General features: G+C 33.0%; 1 protein-coding gene across 1 annotated transcript in view; it reads left to right on the top strand.

Annotated features, from left to right (window-relative positions):
• The window catches only part of LOC149421295 (uncharacterized), a 160,327-nt gene that overhangs the window by 123,300 nt on the left and 16,248 nt on the right, over nucleotides 1–20,779 (top strand). The window contains exon 4 of the mRNA XM_089635462.1: nucleotides 15,263–15,313. Within this exon, the coding sequence (XP_089491588.1) occupies nucleotides 15,263–15,313 (51 nt within the window). The remainder of the gene's footprint in view (nucleotides 1–15,262; nucleotides 15,314–20,779) is intronic.

Below are 20,779 nucleotides of genomic sequence, written 5' to 3'. Positions count from 1 at the left end.
ACACCGTATAATACCCCAAAAATAAATTAAACTTTAATTTGATAAGATTTTTATCATCATTTATATTTATAGAAATAAATTTCTCTTTGAATATGATTTATTTCGTACTTTGTATAGTGGGAATAGGTACAAATCATTTATAATTAAAAAAATCAATCAATGAAAAATATTGTAAAAAAGCATAATTTATATGAAAGGTCGAATACAGGACCCTTATCCGTGAATTTGTAACTCATGTACTATTGTTCAATTAATTTCCTAATTAAAGAATTAACTATGGTCGATACTTGGTAGTCGATAACGGGTAGATATCACCGACACATTACTGCATTGGGGATACGAACCCGCATTTACCGTTAACAAATACACTTCATTTGAATCAACAATAAACTGTTAGTCAATACGGCAATGTATTTAACAATTTATAAAACTGATCAACAGTCCGATTAAGGATGCATTATCCTACCAATTTATCCCTCGACTGCGGACAACTACATGTGAAGTTAAAAAAAATGTTCTTGCTTGTACGCACGTAATTCATATTTTATTTACTAGCGTTCAAAACAGTGTTATAACGCAAAATTATTATAATAAATTATGTTATATGGATATGGTTATCAATAATAACAATAAGAGAAAGTTTATAAATTCAAACTACTGAAAGCAAAAACGGAAGAAAATATGAGGAAAAAAAAAATCTGAAAATATTTTGGGAAACTTCCTTTTAAAAAAATCGCACGTGAAAAAGTTTTAGTATCTCATTTTATAGAATAAGCTATTTTTTGTATACCGCACTAGAGTCCCAACTACTCCCAACCGTCTATAGCCAGTGAGACTTTGACAAGTGGGGGATGTTATGAGGCTGAAGGTATGGCAAGGGGTAGGTGTTGGGGAAGAGGAAGGTGGGAAGGGTACTTGTTTATTCATATCTAGTCACCAAACATGGTTAAAGCCATTTTAAGTAACTTTTCGATTTACAGCAGGGCGATACTGACATTTCAAATGAATAAATTGTGAAATTACACAAATTAATCAAGTAAAATTTACTTGTGCACGCCAAAATTTTAACCCGCGATTCCGGATTTTCAGTCGAGGGCTTTAAAAAAATTATCTTATTTCTGTTATTTGGCAGCTTATTCTGCTTGTGTTATTTATTATTCTTGGTTCAGAAACCTGTCTTTATCACCCATTCTTACAACATATACGCGAAGAAGATGTTTTAACACTTCTAAATATATATATATCCTTACCTGAATTCTATATCCGTGCTAAGAAACCAAAATGTTACGTGAATTATAAATAATTCAGGAGTTATATGATTTAAGATTTTCACGGCCAAAAGTATTTTTGTTATTTGTTTTTGGGGTATTATGCCGTGTTGCGCTAACTAACTAATAAGTAACTATATTAATAAGACATCTGCCCTGATGATGGACACTGCAATGCTGTCCGAAACGTTGGCTAAAGAAGGAGTTAGCGCAACACGGCATAATACCCCAAAAACAAATAAAATAAAAAAAATAAAAAAAAATTCAGGAGTTAATAAATTTTGAAAAAAACCGTAATAAGCGCCAACAAAATGCTTGAAAACAGACAGCTTTAGCTGTGACTGGCACTCATAAATCTGTTTATAATTATTATGTCCTAAAATGTTTATCAGTTGTCAGGCTGTCAGGCCACAATGCTGGTGGCTGGCGGTGGCGCCCCCTGCTCCCCCGCGCCCGGGTGCCAAGCAAGCCCGTCTTATCCTAGGATCATCAAATTCACTCTTTCCGAAAAAAACTCTTTTTAGACAAAATACTAAGAAACAAATATAAAATCCGAACACAAAAAAACTGCAGGTAAAAATGTTAGGGGTGAAATAAAAATAATAACGCAGCAGAATTCTTCAGAAAAAACGAATAAAATTAAGCAGCTTTTAAATGTGTTTTTCGGTTGATCTAGTTAATGCGAAAAAAAATACACTCAGGTAGGGAAAATAATGGGTGACGCCAAAAAAATGCGTAAAATTCTGAAAAAAATGGGATCCCAACCCGGCAGTTGGTGGCGTGCTGTTAAGGCACTACCCTTATTAATGTTCCCGAATAACAAAGATGCATAAAAAATACACCGAAATTTATACAGAGAATTGCATGATGGGGGAAGGTTTTATTGCGAAATCCAGACAATTCTACCTGCGTGTTTCTTATTCGGGTTTTGTCGTTCGCGCAATAATGCCAGCAAGGGGTAACGCGAAAACTTCTTAAATTGGGATTTTTTAAAGAAACTCACATTTCCGGCTGGGCCTACTCCTGTGCGTTGTGCTGTACAGTACCTACCCGCTACGCAATCACCGGCGGTACCTACCCAACCGCTATTAGTATATTAGTATGCGAGATCGACACCGCGCCGTACTGCGATTGGAGGGGGGTGCCTTGTGACCGGGGAGCGAGACGCTGCCCGCTCCGAGAACTCACTACAAGGAACACCCTTTTATTCCCTAACGGGGTGTCGAGCCGGAACGTACTACAGCAAGAGCTGCGCTCTCACTAAACACTAAACCACGCACTCGTGTTTACGTCAAAAGTGTTTCGAACTTTTACTAATCGCAAAATTGTTTTATAATCAAATTAGTGAATTACTTATTTATTTTCATCGTTTCGTTTCGTGTCGTTTTTTTTGTTTTAAATAAATCTTTTTGATATAAATAAAAACAATGGTGATGCTATCGTCGTGCAAGATGCGGGGCCAGCTGAACTTGAAGCCGCCCCCGGAGCGCAACAACAACCAGGTCCTGCTCAGCAAGGCCGCTTTCATGCCGCCCTACACTGCTTATCGTGAGTCCAATTACATCAACATTCAATTATGTCAACAACAACAACAAAAATGCTTTTATGTTGCAAATGTACACTGTTTAAAAGATTTCGTTTTTCTCCACAGAATTTATAGTAAATAATAATTTACATCATACATGATTCAGTCACGAATATTATTTTAATAATGTTTTGAAAATTATTAATTTGGTGAATGTGACATTATAAAATTAATCATTAGAACTTTCTGCAGTTTGACCAAATTAATTTACAACAAAACTTGAGGTAAGCCTTCAGAAAACTACGCTGTATAAATCAACTTTTATAATTATGAACATGCCAACCTCTTTATTATGTTTTTATTAGTGTCTAACCTATACAAAGAATACATATTTTCATCCTAATAAATCCTTCATAATATGTATGCACCTATATAAATAAATACCTATTAAATTTGTACAGTTTATTCCTGAACTCCTGGAACCAATCCTAAAACAGTAATAATAACGTTTGTTCTTAGTTTTGTAATATACAAATGTTTTCTTCAGTTATTTATTAATTACCTTCCGAATTTATTACTACTTTTAATCATTTTTTAAATTTACCTATTCTCCCCAAAATCGTTTTTTCTAAGCTCATCTTCAATGAAGGATTAATTCAATATAATTATTTGTAGTTTTACGATAATAATAATATTTGGATGATTTATTTAACGCCGTTTTTTTTGCAAAATCACCTCGCGGGCTCTGTACAAATATATGTATAATACATTTCTACAATGATCTACGTTTTTACTAACTTTAGACTAGTCAAACTATTATCAACTTATGGCTACATGAATTTATTATTATTTTTAATCAATTTTTAAATTTACCTATTCTCCCCAAAATTGTTTTTTCGAATGAAAGATTAATTTAATATAATTCTATGTAGTTTTACTATAGTAATAATATTTGGATGATTTGTACAGCACCGTTTTTGTGCAAAATCACCTCAGGAACGTTGTACAAATATATAATTCAATTCTATAATGATCTAAGTTTTTACTAACTTTAGACTAGTCAAACTATTGTCAATTTACGTCTAACCGATTGCTTCCACCGGTTCGTCGATCACTAATACAAAGCTATTTATATGTACAGTGCATTTGATTGATAAACGTCATGCTGGAATGTACATAGTTTTTTTTTTTATTAGTTTCAATTGCAAAGTTTGTACATGATGTAGGTATAAATTAAAGTATAAATATAACTAGGGTTTCCTATTCTGAGGCGGCCTGTAGTTATTATTCTTATATGTTGTCTTCACTGTTCTCTGCACAATTCTATTTATATGTTCTCTTCACTGTCAATTCTCGTTTATTTCAATGAATCCAAGCACATTAATATGATTGCACTAATTTACTAAAATAATGAAAATGAACGGCTAAAATACTCTTTGCGCTATAATCTGATTGAATTGACCCCTCTCCGCACTATACACACTGGTGTAGCTTATTGTTATTCCAAAGCAATTTGAATAATCCGCCTTAGGAAAGCGATATCATCAAAGTGCAGCTTTGAGCGATCTTTTAGGTCATATTGTAATTCATAAGTAGTATAATGTAATTATGAATTTTATAACTGGATCGCCGACAGGTATAGGTAGGTATTTATACTTTTAACCGGGGTAGAGATACGAATCAATTTAATAATTTTTCATAATTCTTAAAAATCGTTAAATTAATGCGGTTTTCAATTAATATATATTGTTTATTTTACTTAAAATAGACACTTACTGTGGTCTAAATGTAAAAATAGGTTCATAATTTATTAATTTAAAAATTTTTTTGAATTGTCTTAATCTAGGTATATTATCTGCCTGTATATAATGTAAATAAATAGTAATATATGTCCATTAGCACCATCACATTCGTTGATCAAATGCATTGTACATATAGTTTTGTATTAGTGATCGACGAACCGGTGGATGCAATCTGTTAGCCATAAGTTGATCGAAGTTTGTCTAGTCTATAGTTAGTAATATGATAGATCATTGTATAAATGTATTATATATTTGTACAGCGCCCTTGAGGTGATTTTTTATAAAAACAGCGCTATATAAATCATCTAAATATTATTATTATTATTTTAAGTTCTACATTTGGATTCAATTATACAGTAAACAATTCTGTGTTTTTTTTTACTTATTTTCTCTTTCTGTCTTGTATGGTAAATGTGGAAGTCTTTATTGTATTATAGTTTCTCTCTAAACTATGTTGTGATTTAAGTAAAGTTCAGTTAAGTATTGATTTGATATGATTTGAGATTTTCACGGCAAAAGGTATTATGGTGATTAATTTTTTTGGTATTATCTGTCCTTATGATGAACTCTGTAAGGCTATCCGAAACGTTGGCTAAAGAAGTATTATTTAAAAAAAATTGCAGATAAAAAATAAAATTCTTTGTTTAGCAATCATTATATCTAATTATTTAAGCTTTTTCTGAATTGATTAATATTTATTACAATAAATTAGTAAACTTGTATTTTATCGAATTCTTTCAACGAAATACACCTAATAAATGGTAAAAAAATTACGGTATAAATATTATATATAAAACTGGCAAAAAAGCTGTGGGAACTACCAAGATTCGAATAGGTAACCAATTAGTTAGTTGGTTTATAAGTTTATGTGTTAGTAAGTATGAGGGTGCGCTGATTTTAAAATTACATCTAAAACTAAGTACTCTTCTCTGTGCTGCAGGAAATGGAAACATTATATTTCTCCTGCGGCGAGTTCAATTTACCAGAAATTAATTAATGACATCGGGCGCCATTTTCTCTCTCCCCCACCTCTCTCCCAAGGGTACCATCTCCACTTCATCTTCCCCTGAACTGCCTTCATAATAAATATACTGGTGTGCTGATATTATTACAACATTAATAAATTTGATGATTTCTTATTAATGTGCATGTATTTATTAAGGATATACCTACTTAAAATAATTCATAATCTGTTCTTTCATAAATGTCGTTAATTTAATTATTTTAGTAAAAAACACTTTTGTTAATTGTGCTTTAAAATTTTAAGATGAATATGAAATATGAAGGAAACGTATATCTGCAAATGAATATATAGTTTTGTGTGTATAAAAACTCAATTCTTCGAAGAAATGCATGCAAATACAGCATTGTATTTTTCAGCCTTTGATTTTTCAGATCTATTAAAGAGCAGATTATGAATTATTTTAAATATACCCCTTAATCGCTATTCCTTATTCTTAAATTTCATCAATTCCCAATTACAAAGCCCATGAATATATTTTTGCTCTGCGACGGAATCAAACCCGCACCTTACAGAAATACGTAGAGGCCCGCGCTACGAAACAAAGGTTACACAACCTCTTTCAGAGTTTTTCTCCAAATCTGAATACTTTCACAGCATATTTTTGTTTGGGTAACCTAAAATTAAAACACCCATTTAATCCCATTGCATATAACTACCTATTACATAGGTTTTATTATTGTTTAGCGCAAAGTATATATATAACAATACGTTTTATTATAATACATATATAGTACGATTATAATAAATAATTGTTCATAATATATTAATAGATTATATTATAAAATATAATAATACATAACATTATAATACATGACAATATAATATATAACATTATAATACATGATAATATGCTATATATTAATTCATTACATTATTCTACCGCAAAGTATATATATAACTATACGTTTTATTATAATACATATATAGTACGATTATAATAAATAACTGTTCATAATATATTAATAGATTATATTATAAAATATAATAATACATAACATTATAATACATGACAATATAATATATAACATTATAATACATGATAATATGCTATATATTAATTCATTACATTATTCTACCGCAAAGTATATATATAACAATACGTTTTATTATAATACATATATAGTACGATTATAATAAATAATATATTAATAGATTATATTATAAAATATAATAATACATAACATTATAATACATGACAATATGCTATATATTAATTCATTACATTATTCTACCGCAAAGTATGTATATAACTATACGTTTTAATATAATACATATATAGTACGATTATAATAAATAATTGTTCATAATATATTAATAGATTATATTATAAAATATAATAATACATAACATTATAATACATGACAATATAATATATAACATTATAATACATGACAATATAATATATAATAATACATAAGTTAATAATACAAATCTATAGTACAGTTTGAAATCGTTTTCTTGCTTTTTTAATGCACACATAAAATATTAAATAAAAATGGCATTTAAAAGGTATTATTAAATACCGTATTATTATACTTGCATGATTTCGTGTTTATTCAATAGAGAAATGGTTTTAATTACGACTTTAATTACTTTTGGTATCGCAATTTATAGCTCTAATGCAACCAATCACAGCAAACATGCTGATGCCTACCTACATATATTCTCGCCGAACACACGGAAGATAATATAATATCTATGTTGCAGTTATAACTTATACCACCCGTAATACTATATGATTAGTGAGGGAGACCTCTTTATTTTGTATATATATTCTTATAATATACAGTGTATGCAGTGTAGTAAGAAGGAAAACGCCGCGTGGTGGCGACAGTTGGGACTATTAATTGTTGAGAGAGCGAAAAGCTCTCACCGCTGCAAGTCGGAATAACCTCTCCTGGTCTGGAGGAAAAGTTTACCTACTTAGCGCAAAATAAACCACAAATATTTTTTGTTTTCTAATAATCTCAAATTATAACTTTAACGGTATTTCCTATGACTATGACTTTCATCGGTTTAATCTGGTGACGTATTATATTATATTTCAACTTTGAATAATCGTCCCTGATTCAATATGCAGTTACAAAGGCGTCACCTACACATGCACTATATACTAGTATGCAGTAATATCAGCAATGGCGCTGAGCTTTCTTGCGAGAAGTTAGTTATGGGTTATCGTTACATTAACGGCCGCTAAGAAGTTTGCTGGGGTTGACCACCCCCTCCCTCCTCCCACACAAACAACTCTAACACCCCGACCGGGGAGAACACCGGATACTATTATATTACGTGTAAGGGATGATGAAAAAAATAACAACACTAAATTAAATAAATACAAAAAAATGAGAAGAAGAATTGTCCATTAAATTAATTTACTTCAATTTGAAAACTTTTCGAGAAAATTCTGAAATCCTGAAAAATAATTTAAATACTTTTCATTCAACTACTGCTGCTAGTACATCAAATTCGCACGAAAAATTTTATTCCTGAATATGATCACCATAAATTTATTAAGCGAGACTTTCGCTATTCCCGATAGACTGTCGCATTTATAGAGTTGCATATGCTATTCCAAGATGGCGCGTCCTCCTGCCCCCTCCAACCCCTCCCTGCTGGACCAACCCAACCCCCTCACACCAGAGGGTTGCTAGGCGACGGGGAACTTGTCTCAATTACCCACCCACTTTTACTTAGATGCACTTATCGCCATGCACAAACACAACCCCCGGAACTTAATTAATACTCGCGCTGTTCATTTTTCTCTAGGATATGTGTTCCTGAACACTATAAGTTACTTGATGTACTTATATCATCATATTATGATATAATGTAATATGATGATATAATTATCAATTCTAAATATTAATCTACCTACATAAATAAAAATCTTAAATCTCCGAAAGTTCAAAATTCAAAAAAATATTTACATACTGCACAAAAAGAGTACAAAGGGTATAGCTTATAGGTTACAGCTATTTCATCACCGATTGCTTTGAAATTTTGATACAACGTTGCATTCGAATACGCGTGTGTTTTTTATCTAATATAGTTATTATATAGATGTCACCTGTGACAGGTAAAAACATGTTTTTTTTTAGGCTGTGCCATCTGTTGGACATAATTACAAGACGCGCTATTTTTATCTGTCTGCGCAGACAGACTGAGCCATAGTAACGCGTGGCGGGTTACAGCTAGTAATTTATAAAGAGATCAGTGTTTTTCTCTCTTTCGTGAATATGAATGGTCGATTATGAGCACTTAATCGAAAGCATGAAATTTCGCAGGCTCTCTCATCTATCGATCAGTTTAACCTTTTCCCGACCGCGGCGGGTTAATTTATAATTCCATTAAAGTCGTGTTGTCGATGGCGGCCGTTACCGGGAAAGTAATTGAAATCATATCGGAGCTACTCGTAGCATGCAAAATGCCTGACATTTGTATGTATAACTCCACCGTTGTTCTCTCCATACATTGTGTATCAAATGTCAGACTGTAATTGAATTATTGAATATTTCATGGGAACCATTCATATAGCACCTGTTTATTCCAATTATATTTACCACGAATCAAGTTGGAATTATGAATTAATTAATGCTGCCACCGTTATGGCATTTGATCGGTTATAAATAATCATCGATAAATCCCTTTGTTATATTTATTTAATTGAATCCAATATTTATTTATTGTGAAATACAGTGAATCCAATATTTATTTATTGTGAAAAACAGTGAATCCAATATTCGTTTATTGAGAAATACAGTGAATCCAATTTTTGTGTGCATTAATAACTTCGTAAAAAATTAAGTGCATTATCAATTATATATAAAATTTATTTATTGTTATCTTAAAGTCGGAGGTTTTTTTTTCATCTTTTCTGCTTCATTTTAGTATAGGGCATCTTCAGGATCATATTTCCTGATATTGACCGCACACTGAGAAAAATGAGTATTGCTTTTTATTAAAAACCAATTGAAAACGGGATTGCAGGCCGCTTCTTATTAAACCTTTAGTTCATTCCTAATACATCGGAACACGGGTTCATCCACGTTCATTTGTTCTAATAATATGACAATGACGAAATGTGAAAATAGTCGAATTTTCATGACGATAACACATTCGTCTTTAACTGAAAGTTTATTAGGAAACCTATCAATTCATTCGTTAAAGGCCTGCAATCCCGTTTTTAACCAAATCACGAATAATTTGAAGAGATTCTTAATAAATTAGCAATGTAAGTTTTTTCCGTTCATATCGACTTTTGAAATTATATATATTACAAAACCTACCTCTTGTTAATAGTGGCTAGCGCAGATTCGTGAAAAATCAAGTGATTATTATATAGGAATTTGTGAATCTGAAATTACTACTTAAATAAATATTTGAATTATTCAATTTCAAAACAACATATTTGCGCAACGAATGTTTGTAATCTTGAAAAATGATCACAATTATCATCCATCCAATGACATTATAAAAATTCAAGACAAGTTATATTCATAGCAATCGACCAAAAAATGTAGCACCGCTTGTGAAAAGGATAACCACACAAAGAATATGCGTATGTGGCCGCCAAAATATGTCCACTGGACCTAGTTCAGTGAATCTGCGCGCATTGTCTCTGTCTATTAATTCATGTAAACATCTGTCAAACACAAAAATACGCATTTTAACAATAAAATTATGCTGGTACCTACTTTATCATTTGTCTTATAGGATAAGGTAGTTCCAATTTTGAATTAAAAACTCATTGAACTTAAATAATGTTACGCATTACGCAGGAGTATTTCAACTTACATGAATAATAATTTCAACTTACGTGCTAAATAAATTGAAGGAAATACAGTGCATGAATACATAAATATAAAACAAATATGTTTTCAGTATCTATTATAGTGTTAACCTACTCACATATATATGGCATTCTCCATTTTAAAGCGACGTAATAAAGAATAATAAGAATTTTCGTTAAGTTTTCCCTGTTAGAATGGTTGAAGTGTTTGTTTTTCTCCCGGTTTCGTGTTTTAGTGATAAGGTATCAGTTAATGTGGGTTTATGCCCCATGACGTCATGACCACTCCATATCAGCCATAAAGCGGAATGTCTGGGATGCAAAGTGGTACTGAATATTTAATCTCACATCCGACGGAATCTCTCCACATTTAGATCAACTGAATGTTGGTTGGGTACTGGCCACTGGGCAATAGCGGTTAGCTGTGTGAGCAATAGGGTATTTTCACTAAAAAAATTAAGTATAAAATTACGATAATGACTGTATTTTTATTTTATTTTTAAGGTGACGAGTAAATTTTCTACGACGATTAAAAATGAGACCTTTTTGATTTGCCGCCAAAACGACATGTTCGTTTATATCTGTGAATTCGGCGGCGTTGATTTCACGCCGGGTGACATTAGTGACAGCCGTTGTACCAGACATTGGCGTTTTCCTTGTCATAATCAAGCCGTAGGCAGTTGAAACTGTTTAGGAATGTGCGGTTTTATATGGTTTTTGAAATCAATAATTAATTATGAAAGAAAATATTAAAATTACACGAAAAATAAACTTAAAATCTTCTACATATTTTAACGGTATTCATAGTTTGTGAAAATAACCCATTGGGTGTCGGTTGTTGGGTGGCATACTGTCGATGTTCACGGTGCCTCCGTACGCGGGAGGCCCTCATTCGAAAGCAAATGGCAACCATTTATTACCACGTCTTCTTAATAAATTATATATCCAAATACCAACTAACGGGTGCGAAAATGGGCGTTCTCATACAAATCGTATTCCCAAACAAGGCTATTATTCTAATATTTTAGGCATTACTGTAAGTTATCTCCAGTGATAAGGCGGAAACTAAGCTGGTGTAAAGATTGCACTAATTTGAAATTCATTTTTTGTTAATAATAATATAATTTCTAATTCAACTGACCAGAGCGGTGAGTGCAATACCCTGTCTGCCATATAAAAGCATACACATAAATGAATTTGATATAGAGTTAAATATCGAATAACTAAAATAAAATAGTTTGAGGAAAATTCTTCATGTATGGTGTAGGGGTGCACCTTGCCACTGGGCGACGGCCTGGACGAGAATATTTTCCGATTACTGGTAGCGTTGACTCGTCTCTGCTATTCTGTGGCGCATCAAAGTAGCGAATTCATTCACCCTTCCCTCTGCAAGCATCTGGGAGGCGCTGCATCGCCAAGGGAGGCCGAACAGCGCCGTGAATGCGTGATTATACTGTACTCGACAATGTTCATCAATAAATACAATCGAACTGTTTCTACTAATTTCGGTTGAAGTCTGGTTCAATGAATTCAATTTTACTTTCAAAATCCCAACTGATTGTGCGAAGAATGAACAAGCGATGAAGTAGTTACCTAACTAAAATATAATATTTTTAACACATTTTCAAAATTGGAACTGATTTGTCAAGATTTCAGACTATCCCGTGACTTTTCACATGTGTGTGCTAGAACATACCAATAATACGTACTTCCAACTTGCAATACACAAATAATATCGTTAAATGTGAAAATGAATCGGTCATTTTATTTCAGTATGAAAGTTCACGTGATTCCTTTTGAAATAATTTACTGATATTAAATATTTCAAGGTATTTATATTTAATAATTACCGGGTGACGTGTGTAGTTTACAGGGGTTTGTGTGAACGTGTGAGTGTTTGTGTATACGTATGCGCATTGAACATTTATATTATTGACGTGATGCTTATTTTAAATTTGGGCAGTGAATCAGAAAAAATATTTTTTTTTTTTTTTACAGTGAATGCCTCACAAGAGTCCCAACTGCTCCCGTCTGGAGCCAGTGAGACTATGGCATCCCCAATTGGGGGATGTTGTGAGGCTGAAGGTAAGTGGGGAAGGGAAAGAGGAAGGTGGGGAAGTACCTGGCTATTCAGATCTAGTCACTAAACACGGCTAAAGCCATTTGGAGCAACGTTTCAATTCTGAATGGTGGTCTTACACCAGGGCGATACTGGTAGTATCTTCCACTCTGGAACGTACCGCAAATATACTATATATTATTTTAATTAATTAATTGTGAAATAAGACAAATTAATCAAATAAAATTTATTTGCGCACGCCGGGTTCGAACCCGCGACCTTCGGAATGGCAGTCCAATGCGTTACCACTGGACTATGCCGGCCGTCAAATTATATATATATGTTAGAATTTAGACAAATATTATGGAATTTACGAAGAGCACGGTTAATTGTAGAATTAGACGCTGCATTTGTTTTGTAATTAAGCATTTTGAATGTAGTGTACGTCTCAAAGACATCTTAAAACTAATTAGAGACAGAAGTTCAGTAGTCGATGTTATTGTAGAAAAACATTTTATGTATTTACGTGTGTACTTTCAATATTTTTTTGTTTAAAAATGTATCTGTTTGTGGAGGAAAAACAGTAGTAGGTACTTTCTGAACGCGTTACCATCCATCCAACACTGTGGTCATTCCTTAGGCATTTTCTCTTCGACACTCGGATCTTCGAAATGAAGATAAAGTTACCTAGTGGCGTGGGCTTACGGCGGCCAGTGGCGTGTGTGTTCTGGGGCAAACTGGGCAGTGTTTGAGACTGCATGTGTCCCCAGCAGGATTAGGGTCCGCCGGGGCTGACCAGTGTTTTAGGGCCGTATTACTTTAAACGGCTCCCCCGGGGGTCACTTCTCAACACACCGCTATTATTTTTCAACCCCAACCACCCAAATTGTAAAGTACTAAAATAGGACCATCTCCATATCGACAGTTCGACGGGGAAAAGATCCCCATCAGAAAGCAACTCGAAATAAAACATACTGGAAAAAATAAGCAAAAGATATTTTACGTCGAAAACATTACAAAGATATAAAACGCCCTGCTTCCTTAGTCAATTTAATAAATTGTGGTATATTTTTTAAGTAATGCTTAGTTTTACTTGCGCAGAACCGTGAAAAATAACGGAATATTATTATTGTAGGATTTGTGAAACTGAAAATACATACACGTTCAAAAACAAATATTTTCAAATTCAGAAATTATTAGAAATTTACCTTTCGAATGAATACCGTCAGTTAACTTGAAAAATCACAGAATCTGTTAAAAGTTTAAACAAAATTAATACACATTTAAAAAATAGAATTATTAATTAATTAATCAATTAAAATAAAATAATTTTGTGACTATAATTCGGTACCTCCTTTATCGCTTGTCTGAATTATTCTTCACACAATCAGTTCTAATTTTGGAAATGACACTCAAAATCAAAGCAAATTAACCTGAATAATTTCAACAAACAACTAAAATTAGTAGGTTTGATTACAATTTTCAAATTTCCCTTAATTACTGATTGAATATTATGGATAAAGACGTGAGAAAAGAAAACATTCCTCTCGATATCCCTCCGGTCCACAAACTGGTCTCATTTCATCATAGCGGTTTGCTGCGGGGAAAATTGACCCTTTACGATTCTGAGGGTTGGAAAAGGTTCTTAGAAATATTATGCATAGCTAAATAATAATGATGAAATAAATAACTTCATTGAATGGATTTCCTCTCTAACTTAGAATTATTATGTTCTCAACTACCAAATAACGAAATGTTTTAAAATCTAAGTACCTACCCACTAGGTACTTAGATCGAACCAATTGTACGGATAACTTCCTACGAATCAATTATTTTCCGCTTCAACGAACATGTTCACATTCAATGCACTTTTAATTTACACACGCGACAATTTCTATTTTCATGGCTTATAAAATTTTACTGCGCACATTTTGCAAAATTGCATAATATACAAATATCCGTACGTGAATCAGCTTTTTGTAAAATGTAAAAATATCTCGTAGTTTCCTCAGCCCTGCTGGAGCCAGGGATGCTTTTACGACTCCTGGGGCCCATCTCGGTGACAGGTGATGGCCTTCTTACGACCGCGACCCAAACTAGCCTCCTGCCGGACACCCCTGCATTATTTAATATTCAATACACTGTCCATATAATACGGTGCTTATAGTCCGATCTGCAAAACAGCCGCTGGGAAAACTGCAAGGGAAATTAAAGACACCACACCAAAATAACGTGTAAATGCAATAGTTTTATTACATTTTCGTGTTGATAAGGTGTCGCTTTTCATGTATTGCCGAGTGACTGAACGTTTTTATTTTGCATTTTTGGGATCACACGTCGAAACCGATATCTATCTAAAAACCCTTACCGAATAAAACGAACTAATGTTTGTTGAGTCGGTATTCAAATGGGACCGGAGTGTGTACTTTTCTATAAACGCTGGGTTTATTTCTATTTTTTTACTAAATTTAACTTCTAAAAACTTCTTTCTGTGGTGGTAGTAGGAGATTTTCAAACATTGTTGGGTTATTCGTAACCTGGGAATGTTTGTCTTTCTTTTTTTTAAAAAAAAAAAAAAACCTGTTCGAAAAATTAAAAAAAAACCACAATCAAGTGGATTATTCAGTTCTGCTTGGTTGTTCGATTGAAATTAATAATTTATTCTTAAATTTAAATTTTATTTATCTATACTGAATTCCAACAAAAAAACCTACGATCAAATAAATACTAATCAAGGAAATCAATCACTATGCCATGTATGTCCTTCACTAATAAAGGGTTGTTTTTTGTTGCAGATTTACCTCCCAGCAGAATGGTGAAGTCCCCCTCCCCTCCGCCTTCAAATGGTGAGTTATATTAATTTACTATCTAATAAATCATTTTATATATTGGGTAAAATAACGTGAGTGCTTTAATATAAACATAACATTTTACTGGAAACAAAGGAGACCGAGGTTCATTTGTTACTCTTATTAAACAGGACCTCAGTACAGCGCACCTAATTATGATATTGACAAGCAGTGATTAGAGTTCATATAAAAAAAAAGTGGGTGTGTCAAGCCTACGCAAGACAGAAGTGAAACTTCTAGTATTCCTCTCTCTCTATTTTCATTTCATCATCTCTATTTTCTCTCTTAGGTTAGTTTGAAAATTAGAGGTTAAATAATTCAACGACGAAGCATGGATTTGATAGGATATTTCCTCTTGTGCCACTGATGTGTTCATCACCTCTATCTCGTCACTACTCATTTTTAACACTGAAATTCTGTACCAAACCGTATGAACCACAATCAATTACGTATTTCACTCGTATTACACTCACGACGCAGTATACTAACCAAGCAGCTGATGCTTGGCGTGGCGCAGTTCGCTGGTGTCTGAGAGAGAGGAAAGAAGAGAAGAGAGAGAACGTTCGTGAGCGGCTCCCCCACCTCAACAAGCGCATATGGTGAGAGAGGGACAGTGAACGGTGAGCGGTGGTGGGGGTACCCGCATTTTCGTGTCGATCCTGACTCGGTTTTACTCCGTCCCCGAAAATCCATTACGCGCCTAAAGAAGTTTCACTTCAATAACCATTCGTGGCATGATCAATGAAATAGATGTATATATTCTCCTGCAAATATAAAACAACAACAAAATGTTTTGTAAACAATGTTATCCTAAAATTTCCTCTCCTCCCTTTCCTTAAAAAGACCCTCCACACAGCATCTACAAAGATGACATACACGAAGAAAAATGATCCAGTTAAAAAAAATTACACCATGTGAACTTCCTGATTAAATATAGTAATTCATTATATATCGAGAACACGTGTTATTTTCCTAATAGATATCATGACGGAATGCTACAATATAAGTATGTTAGTATCAATAGCAGTATTTTTATGAACACATGTTCCGCCGTCTTCACAAAACATTTGCTTTTACTTGATACTTTTTTAATAACTCTTTCAATTCATTCGTTATAGTTATATATAATATGTACGCGGTCTAAATTTTTACGATCTTACTAATTATTACACGCCCGTTTAACGTTGGTGTGGTAGAGCCGGCCTTGAGCCTAGTTTAAGACCATTTTAACCAAACAATCACCACGATAATAAGTAAAGATCTTCACTGTTCTGAAGTTACGCGTAATATTTACATTCGTTTTTAATTCACATCATTAAAGGTATTAACTACAACTGTTATGATATTCGTTTACATACTGTTACATGTATGGAAAATATCGTGTTGTGCTTCTTCCTACCCCCGTTAAGAAATCTCGTAGAACGGAGGGAATATTTTAGCATCCACTCAATATTATGAATGGCACGTAACAAACGACTGCGGATCGCCAGTGGCTCTGCAACGATCCGACACAATCCCGGCTATATTTAAATTCATTTTTTATTCTATATTCGTATGCAAACAACGCTCCCTACGTCATTTCCCCTACCAACAGTCCAACAGTCGGACGGTCGCAACTCCCAACCTACAACCGCCCCAAGTCCATGTCCGAAACAACCAACTTGCTCAATCTTTAATTTTAAATCTTTTTAATCAATTTAATTGATTTATTCACGTAATGATATAGATTTATTAAAAAAATAGTAATAAATATGATAAAATGTATAAATAAATTATTTAATATGTTTAAATATTGTAAAATTTAAGGTGTGAAAGAACTTTTAAAGTACACGGAGAATTTATTAAAAATCTCTTCAAATTATTGATAATATGGTTAAAAACGGGATTGCAAGCCGTTTCCTCTCAAATTTTTATTTAATTTCTTACATATCGAAACATGTGTTCATTTACCGAAATATTAGGATTTTTATAAACACGTTGTCAATATATTCGTATTGTACTAAAACTTATTGTACGGAAACCTATTAATTCATTCGTTAAGGGCCTGCAATCCCGTTTTTAACCGTAATACCAATAATTTTAAGAGATTCTTAATAAATTAGCAATACTCATTTTTTCCGTGAAGGTTTTTTTTTATTTGTTTTATTTCGTGTTAAATACATATTTGACGAAAATTTTGATTGTTTTGGATGAATTATTTTTCTTTGCAAATTTCAATTTTATAATAGGTATGTTGGTATTTGGTGAAAATCTAAGATGCACAAATTATTCTACCGTGTATAATCGAAATATTAAATTAAGGTAGAGTTACGAAACTTAATCAATTTGTATTCTCCTAAAATTTCAACATGCATTCAAATTTATTTCAAGTTTCTATAAATTTTTCACGGCATCAGAAACTTTAAGATCCCTCTATGCATTGGTCATCTCCGCAGAAACATTTTTATTGAGTCGATTTGGCATTCAAAGCACAAGCCGTTATTCAAATTCTCAGAAAATATGAAAATCTCGACTGGACCGTGGCGCTGGAGTTAGAGTTAGGGGCTTTATGCTACTGCTGCTATCTATTGACTATTACCTCTGCCTATTGCGGCTCTTCTCACGTCTGACACAGCACTTCTCGCATGAAAGATTTCAAATTTTAGTCATAAATTATACCGATAAATTTAATATCTCTATAAAACAGATTTTTAATCTACCTTACTCTATAATCGGCTTAGGGCAAACTAGACTATGATTGCCCCCAATTAGTGATTGCCCACTCTCAATTTGAGTGTCATTTTCACACTAGCGTATGTAAATATTTCTCAGAAATCTTAACAGTCGTTTATATTAGTTAAATGTTGTCAACAACAAACTTCTACTTCGGCAGAAACAGCCACATTGTTAACAAGTGAAATCAGATTTTATGAAGCGCGTCGAAGTTTTTTAAATTTTGAAGGTACTTCTTATGTTATCTTAATGTTTTACGTATTATTTTTTACAGTAAAATAGAATAAATAAGTTTGTGCCATATTCAGATTGTCGATTAGACATGTCGACATATTAGCGATTTTAATCGAATCTCCAAAGGGGGAAGGAATCACAGTAAATCACTATAAATAAGTTATTTTTTTATTATTGTGTAAAGTGTCTAAGTATGGTATAATTTAACCGAATGAAAGTAACAATCAAATACTGTGCAACTCTTAGTCGTTTTGTAAAATGGTGTGTAGGACAAAACCTGCACCCATTCAAAGTCAAAATTTACTTAATCATTACCTCGAGTTCGAGTCGACTAATTATTGATTATAATAATCTGTTATCCTTTGTGCTAAGCATAAAAATCCTTGTCTTGTAAACATTAGTTTGTCATTAAAAAATAATAATATTTGACAAGTCAAAATATTTCATCAACAAATGTAGATATAATATGTCTCGACGACATCTAGTGGGAAATTTAGCACTAACAAAGCCTTTCCTACAAAATAAAGTTGGTTGTTTACAGGATAAATAAATATACGGCGGCATTTATTTTTACGATATTTTCAATTTGTATGGATATTTCAAGCGACTAATTATTGCTTATAATAATGCATTACCTATCTTACTCCTACATTAAATATAGTTAAAAAGCTTAGTCCTCAGTGAGTATAGTGTAATTTTAGTTGGTACATCGAAACCGCAGAGTAGAAGTAAGGTCACTGTTTCGGGATCGGGTCCACTTCTGGCCTCGTCATGTTGATCTGTACGTGGGAACTGCAACAGGGGGAATAGCAGGAGGTAGTTGGGGGGCAAGGTTGCAAGGAGCGGAAAGGGGGTGGGGTGGGTAACAATATCCTTCTCCGGTCAGCCGTTTCTCATCACTATTCCTGACGCATACTTGGCTGCTTAAAGCAACGTCCCCAAAACACCCCCTCCCTCTACACAACCAAATAATGTAAGCCAATATGCGAAACGGTTCCAACTATTTACTCCGCGTTTTAACTACAGAGATCAAAGTTTTTTACGAAGTGGATCATTTTACCGAAAACTTACGCAAATTTGTAACCGAGTTTTTCTCTGCATTATTAAGAGGCAACAAGTACCTATATGAATTAGCATTTCGCTGATTGCAGAGTCTTGCAGTACGTCAAGCAGTCCTCCCCTTGAACCACCGCGCCACCCTTCTGGATATTATTTACAGCCCTGAGTCGCTACACTGACCATCGCTTTTATACCACCTACACCATATTTATTGCAACTATTTCATACACAAAAATCGATACATAACACTGCCAAATAACACGTAATACACGGTGAAAAATGAGTAATGCTATTTTTTTATTTATTTATCAGATTTATGTATTAAATACAAAAAATGCAATTACAGAACAATGAATCTTTGACTGTCCAACTGGGAAGGTTTCCCGTTTCAGGACAATCAAAATGATAGTTTTAGTTCAAATGAAGTAAGTAATATAACAATAAATTCATATCATTGGAGAAATGTCTTTTTACATAACATTGTGGGAATTTCTTTTGATTAAGAATCTCTTCAAATTATTGGCAATCCGGTTAAAAATGGGATTGCCGGTCTTTAACGAATGAATTAACAGGTTTCTTTTTTTATTAATTTTCGAATACATTATCACGAAGTCGGAACACTTATGGAACACAGATTCTTAGTAAATTAGTAATATGTATCTTTCTCCACGTATTTAGAAAACAAAATAAAGTGTTAGTAGAAATAATTTTTTAATAGTATTCTTTTATCCGGTGATTTTAATGATATTATACCGAGCATTATTTTGAAATTTTCTTAAATATATAATATTATTTCTCTCCTCAGATTATCCATGAACATGATTGTTCATTATTGTGGTAATAATGCATAGGTATAACAGTGAACGTATAAGAGTTATTATCATTGATTTTTTGTAATATAATATTTCGCCATATAACCGGATGCAATTATTGTCATGTTTTTTTTTTGTGTAATAAACGTTTTAGTGTTTCAACTAAGAGCGAGTATATAGTATTAAGTTACGTACATTCTACGTTTTTCAGATATTCAGAATATTCCCATCAGTATTTTTAGATAGTTTGGTTTTAACCAAATTTAAAAATAAGGTACTGTTTTTATTTTTATCTTCTTGAGCAAATTTAGGTCATCTTTTTAGCCTGCCATTTTAGATTGGGGCTAGAATTTAGCTGAGCGAAAATATTTAAAAAACGGCCAGCTGTATCAATCACGGTGGTTTGACAGTAAGGAAATGCGAAATATATATTATTATTCACACCACGTCACTTGGTTCGGGCCTCCGCTGTATTCACCAAGCGGAAACTTCGCGAAGGGAAACTAAAAGTTTTTTCATATCCAAAGTAACCCCGCGTATCAGAATAACAACTGACCGTGTTTACCATTTTTAAAAGCGTTACAAAGTCAGTTCAACTAAAAAAAACTTCAATTTATGTGAAAATTAACGTTTCTTTTTTTGTTCC

Source organism: Hesperophylax consimilis, chromosome 9 (genome assembly GCF_061612785.1).
Source record: "Hesperophylax consimilis isolate HC1 chromosome 9, BYU_Hcon_1.0, whole genome shotgun sequence".
Lineage (NCBI taxonomy): Eukaryota > Metazoa > Arthropoda > Insecta > Trichoptera > Limnephilidae > Hesperophylax > Hesperophylax consimilis.
This window is presented reverse-complemented; position numbering and strand designations above follow the sequence as displayed.